Genomic DNA, 7,113 nt, shown 5'->3' with positions numbered 1-7,113 from the left:
AAAGTTGAAAAATCAATATATATTCAATATATTCTTAATTAGAATGTTTTAGAATCAGATTATTTTACTTTGAATTTTATTTCAATATTGCTGATTTCTAATTTCATTCAGTTTGAGTGGATGAAGGAGAAGAGATATCAAATTTCCATATTTTAAAGATAGCTAATAAAAAAGAAAAAAACACTGTACAACATCATAACATAACAGGCATTAACTAAATTAAAAACAGCACAACTTTCATTGTTATATCTAAATTGCAATTTCAAAATAAGCGTTTATGACAATTCATGAAAATTCATATGAACTTCGATAAAATCGATACTTAAAACAGTGAAATATAGAATACGTACAGTTAGCCAATCACATTTCAGACTGTGATTATGGTACGATATATTATATATTCTGCTGTTGAAAGACCATTTAGTAGAATTTTACAGATTCACGAGAACGCGGCAGTTTTTTGCGCAACAAAAAATGAGCAATCAGTGTGTTATCACTTTAATTGTAGGCTTCTTAGCTTTATCTTAAGCTACCATTATTTCTCAGAAATATATAGCGAAACTCGAACTTAATGATAAGAAGTCAAACTATGAACTTTTAGGGGAGCATTATGCTCATTCGTTAACTTAGTGCGCCGCGGTGTGTCAAAGGGAGTGCGTTTTCTTTGGATTCAACAGTCAAATGAAGAAATGTCGAACCCACAAGAAAAGTCTTACATCCGGACTGTCTGATGAGGCCGGTTGGAGATACTACTCGGATGACGGTATGTATATTTTGTTATTTTTTGTGTTTGCTTCTTTGTGTTTTTAGGTCCTTCTTGCGAGGACACAATTCTTTTTCTCTTACATTTTTTTTCGCCTTACAATCTGTTGAAGTTTGATACGATAGAAGGTGTTGGAAAACATGGTCATTGTATCCACCTAAGAATCTATGAATAGTTCAATTTCACATACATTGCATCATGCATAAAATATATCATGATTTTACTACATTTTTCAACATATGTTTCAGTGTCTAAATTGTGTGTCATCTTATCTACAAATGTATTCCTCTTTTACATTTCTTTCAATCAACAGAGTATTGAACATACTTATATTTAATTTTAAAATACTTTTAATCACGTCCTTAAGCAAAGATATGTATCAAATAGAAAACAAGAATGATTGTAGATAATGAGGAACAGTTTAACATAATACGCATTATACATTTAGTTAACATTTTAGCTTCAACAATTAACAATTATATATCATACAGGCATTATATATCTTCCTACTTCTTGTACATATACATTGTATGAATCTGGTAATGTTTTTTTAGACTTTCCTAGCATGCCCCAAGATTGCAAGGATCTTCTAGAAAACGGACAAACCATCACAGGGGTGTATGATATATACCCCTACGAAACACTAACAATACCGGTCAGTGTGTATTGCGATATGACTACAATGGGTGGGGGGTGGACGGTAGGTCGTTTATTTTAGAATTAAAAGTACTTAATATAACTCACATTATTTTGGTTATTTTAAGGGTTGTTGGATTGTATTCTAGTTTATATCAAAACATATGGATCCTATGAATGTTCGAAGAAATAAATTGAATTGTATTACATGTTAATTGTCAAAGGCAATTCAGAAACGCATAGACGGATCCGTGATCTTTGACAGGAACTGGACGGATTATAAGAATGGTTTTGGTTCATCAGAACAGAATGTCTGGATTGGTAAGTGTAAATTGATTTCAAATAAGAACGTTTTATTCCTTCAAAGTTTGGAGATAAAAAAGATTCTTAAGGCAAGTAAAAAACTATAATGCGTAATAAAGATCTAATTTTAAGACTAAGTAATGTGTGTTCTATGATATTCACATATCGTGCTTAATTGATATCTCAAATGATAAAAAAAAAAATAGAGAAGAAGAATATCATTTAGCGGCATATTTTAATGAGACCAAATTTAGCGATATTGTCTACAGCTATGGAAAATAATTTGATTTTTCATTACGGTAGATTCATATAGATTTTTAAAATAATAATTGTATTCGATGAACTTTTCAGATAATTTCAAATATATCTTTATACAGGAAATGACGTAATCCACCAATTGACAAAAGAAAACACCTCATCCCTGTATGTGTCCATTACTCTACCGAATGGTACAACTCTGTATGAAATGTACGACCGATTCTCTATCTCCAACGAAGCTGGAAAATATCAACTCTTTCTTACAGGACCTGCCACGGGAACTTTAGGTAAGTGTATTCACGTTAAGTTCTTTAAATTAGGTTCAGATTACGTATATCATTATAATAATACTTTTCTGTATTGACAGGTTATAAAGTTGTTGAAAAAAAATAAAAAGATGTGTTTTATCTGATATTCTGTATACGTTTTTGATTCCACGCTAATTAAACATGTTTAATATTTAAGCATTTCACTTGCAGGTACCATTGACGTGTTCAGCAGAAAATGAATTTGTTATTGTTAAGCAGATAAAATTTTATGTAAAAGGAAACTTATGTAATTTTTTTAAACAAATAAATCAATAATCACATTTGTTCAACATTGTTATTCAGCTTGGGTTTCCTGATTTTTGATAATTCACATTTTAACTGATACGGAAAAAATTTACACACCATGTTAGTTTGATTTTCAATGAATTACATTTTTTACTCTACGGAATTGGAAGTTAACAGTGCGTTATTAATCTAAAATGTCGAAAGGTTTACGAAAATTTGATGATAAAAATTTTTTGATCGGATAAATATTGAAATTAAAATACTTAAAATCCAAATTTTTAAGACCTATACTCGTTTCACATTTCCATTTATTTAATAGGAAATATACCATCCTAAAACATTCACAGATACACCATATCGTATCTCGTTATTAATGATTTAATAAGTATTGCATGTTATACATGTTTAAATGCACAGTCTGGACAAATTTTAAAATTTCATTTTGTGATGTTTTCTAAAATTTCCAGTGACCTTTACCCACCCCCCACCCCCAATAATACCATGCTTAAAAAATGTAACAGGTCTGTTGTTTATTGTTACACTAGAAAGGATGCTATGTGAATTGTGTAATGTTTTGTTCTCTTGTATTATTTTTATCTCTTTTTTCCAGGAAACAACACGTTAAACTGCGTATATCAGACGTACTTCAGTATTAAAATCAATGTGATGTAAATTAGTAATTATTATCTCTGTTTTATATCGTTTTTCTAAATCTGCAGGTGCCAGTATTTAGACATCGGGGATTCTAAAACTGAACAAAATAAATGTTATCGCTCTTTTCAGCACGTAAAGTCGTCTTTCTTAGATGTATCTCAGTATTATTATTGAGAATTAAATTGAAGATATATAAATCAATTATCTCTGTGATTTCTCTTTTTTGATTTTACAGGAGACTCTATGTTAGACACAGGTTCTTCTATCAATGATCTGTCTGGGATGTACTTCAGTACCCCAGACAGAGACAATGACGGGTGGGGTGATAAAAACTGTGTTGTTTACAGGACCACTAGTGGAGGCTGGTGGTTCCGCTCCTGTCACTCCGCCTTCCTTAACGGTCCCTGGTCCCCGCAGTCCTGGTCCTACCCGTGGTATCCCACAGTACAGAGTGGGACATCAGTGAAGGGGACCACCATGATGATCAGACGTCACTAGGTAAATATCATTTAATCTTAATTACCAGGGTTTTTTGTTTTTGTATTATTGTGAAAATTTCAGTTATAAAAGTTTTGTTTTTTTAAATACAAAAGTATGCTATTATACATGTATCTGTGAAGATTTAATTTGTTTAATTTTTTTTTAACAGATGAAAAATCATCCATGGATTATGGAAACCCTCAAGTGACGATTATAAAATAATTTTTATCGCTGAATTCTTTTTTTAAATATTTAACATCAAGTAACAAACAGTAAAACAAGGGGGGTTGAACTGCTCTGTAAAGCGATACTGAATGTATTCAGTAAAAGATGTACTTGATTTGTGTTGTAATAAATTTGAAAATAGAAATATTTCGTTCTTTTTTCCAAACACTGATAAATGGAGATAATGGGACGGAGAATTAGGATGAAGATGACTTTATTGTTTAACCTATTACAGTGGAACCTGTTTAATCCGACACATGCAATACTCTTTACTGTGATTTCAGCAATTTAATTTCATTTGCGATTTATAATTATCTCAATGATCTTTACACGCTGAAATACTACACCTTGTTTATTCCAACACATATATTTTTAATGTGTTCCCGATGCATGTCTGATAAGACAAAAATCATTGTAATAAAGATGTTAAAATGTTTTAAAAAAACCCATAGGTATATTTGATGGTCATGTTTTCTGAGATTATACTTCTCTAAAACATATCCCCATCTTTTTCTATCCATGCAGTATTTTAATAGATGAGAATTTAATTATTCTTTAATCTACATGAAACTGCTTAAATTGAAATTATTGTTATTTTTAATATCATGGAGAAAATACACGAAAAAGTTGAAGTGAGGCATACTGAATATTTCTTCCACAAATCTAATTATACCACATATATATTTATTTTAATGCAATAAGCATTTTGATACCCCACTTACCCATCAACTGGCTAATTTCTTTCCAACATCCTTTCAACGCTAGAACACCTTATCGTATTCTCCTTCAATGAGTAAAAAGTTTGTAAAACAGTTTGTCGTGTGTTGCCACCTTTGTGATGATTAATAATAGGTTTGAAATTCTCAAAAGTATTATAAACAATGACATATAAGTTTTAGCAGACACAAGATATCAAGATGAGAAATAAACCAATTTTGTAAATGGAGATAATCCAAATTTACAGTAATTACCACTTAGATTTAACAGAGAAATCATGAAAATTGGTCTGAAAACAAACAAAATTGGCGGAGGAGGGGCGGAAGGAGTTAAATAAGAAAATTTAAAAAAAAACGTCCGTCCTCCAAGGATGTATATGGGAGAAGAGTCAGAGTAACCCACCGCGTGGTCAGAATTTCACTTGTTAGATTTTTATTGGTCAGATTTTGATTGGTCAATCTCTGCCTCTCCTACCTCGGTAAGCCATGAAGCTAAATTACGATTACAAAGCACAGCTATATAATATTTTAGACTTTCACATTCAAGACGGACACTTATGGATTACAATAAAAAAAAATAAGCAAACTTATTTTTTTTTTTATTGCAATAAGTATTTTGATACGCCGGTTACCCATCAACTGGCTAATTTCTTTCCCCAATCATTTCAACGCTAGAACACCTTATTGTATCCTCCTTCAATGAGTAGAACGTTTGTAAAACAGTTTGTCGTGTGTTGCCACCTTTGTGACGATTAATAATGTGTTTGCAATTCTCAAAAGTAATATTAACAATGACATATATATAATTTTTAGTAGACACAAGATATCAAGATGAAAAATAAACCAGTTTTGTAAATGGAGATAATCCAAATTTACAGTAATTACCTTTTATATTTAACATAAAAATAATGAAAATTGGCCTGAAAACGCCACTGACTTGACCAAACTAGGGAAAGTTCAGACCCAAAAAGGAAAAATAAAGGGCAAAACACCTCAAACATAAATCATACCAAAAGTGAGTAAAATGTACATTACTGTTCTGTACATTTCAAAAATGGGAATAAACATATGTCCCGTGATGTAACAAAACAACTTTCTCATGAAATATATCTGAAAAGATACTGTTTCTATTAGTCTTTTACAATTCAATAATGATAAAATATTTGAATTCACAAGTGTCTTATGGGGGATTAACAAATGCCCCCATCACAACCAAATGAGGTTACTATTCCAAGTGTATGCTGCCTGCGGGTCCTAAGTATTAACGAATGACTCCGTAGAATGTTCGATAAGGGATAAACATATGCCCTTATATTCGCAGAGCATCACCTTTTTTTTTAAAAAGTTCACATGTGTGTGGTCTTCACGTAAGGACTACCTCAAGCAATGTTGTAGATGAGGGATAGACATATGCCCCCAGATTGAAAAAATATCTCACACTGTAAGCTTCTACTGTTTTAAAAGTTTATATGCACACAATCTTGTCACCTACCAGCCTAAGTATTAACAAATGACTTATAGGCACTATTGTTCTGGATGAGGGATAGACATATGTCCCCATAAGTTAATATTCCTGAAAATCACTTCAAAGTCAAGATCCTAAACAAATAACGAAACAAAACTGCTCCAAGGATCCACTTCCCTTCAAGCATATATCAACATGGTGTCACGTGTCTTATTTAATATTTAAATGCATCAGATTTCCATCTACCCAGGAATCTAATCGGACTATCGCTCATCCCTTGTAATGCACAGTAAGAGGCCATTCCAATTCGAAGGGAATGTCCTTTGAATCTATTGACATCCAAATTACAAAACTTGGGGCTTTGCTTTAATATGTTTGAAAATTCTTGCCTTGTGACTGCAGTATTTCGGGGGTAGCAAAAAAGGGGCCCATCGGTCCTCCCTCTCATCTTAATGTAATGTTCTAATGCCTTCATTGGACAATATTTTAAAAAGTTGAATTACGTTGAAAGATTTAATTGTAAGAGTAAAAACTTTAGTATCAAAATGTTTATAATTTTGAAAGTGAATCAAGACTTTACTTTTCTGAAAAGTAATATGTGAAACTTGTAAAACCTTATTAGCAGTGCAAACTGATGTTATATCTCCTATTCCGAGGAAGCCGTGAAAAGCCAATAAAATCAATGTTTGAAATAATGCCCTTTTATATATGTTCGATACTGTATGTTCTAACGCATCACAAATTTTATGCAGAACTACTATGGCTATTGGTAAACGAATATCCATTGAAGGTCTTGATTTGCGACGGGAACTTAACAGTTTCTGAATGAGAAAGCATGATGTATTGTCAGGCAAATTGTTAATTTTTATGCATATATGCTATTGCTGAAATAAATGACACGATAGAGGAAGCTGCATAACCTTCAGCAAGTAAATAAGAAATAAACAAAGCCAAAGCAACGGAAGATCATTACTCAAAACAAATTTGTTTGCAAAAATCTCTATAAATAGACCATGCCCGTTTATATGCTGGAGTGGAAGCTGGTGCCAATGTTGAAGT

At 31.8% G+C, this 7,113-nt stretch overlaps 1 protein-coding gene across 1 annotated transcript; it reads left to right on the top strand.

Moving 5' to 3' along the window:
• Window positions 1–681: 681 nt before the first annotated feature.
• On the top strand, window positions 682–3,666 carry LOC134260429 (fibroleukin-like). Its single transcript, XM_062742990.1, has 5 exons — window positions 682–763; window positions 1,318–1,463; window positions 1,624–1,720; window positions 2,080–2,247; window positions 3,404–3,666. Exons 1-5 carry the CDS (start codon window positions 682–684, stop codon window positions 3,664–3,666), a joined length of 756 nt encoding a protein of 251 aa, XP_062598974.1.
• The last annotated feature ends 3,447 nt before the right edge of the window (window positions 3,667–7,113 follow it).

The sequence above is a fragment of the Saccostrea cucullata genome, unplaced genomic scaffold (genome assembly GCF_032062105.1).
Source record: "Saccostrea cucullata isolate Sc308-1 unplaced genomic scaffold, CSIRO_AGI_Scuc_v1 ctg1233, whole genome shotgun sequence".
NCBI classification, from domain to species: domain Eukaryota; kingdom Metazoa; phylum Mollusca; class Bivalvia; order Ostreida; family Ostreidae; genus Saccostrea; species Saccostrea cuccullata.
The sequence above is the reverse complement of the archived record's forward strand: the minus strand, read 5'-3'. Positions and strand labels throughout refer to the sequence as shown.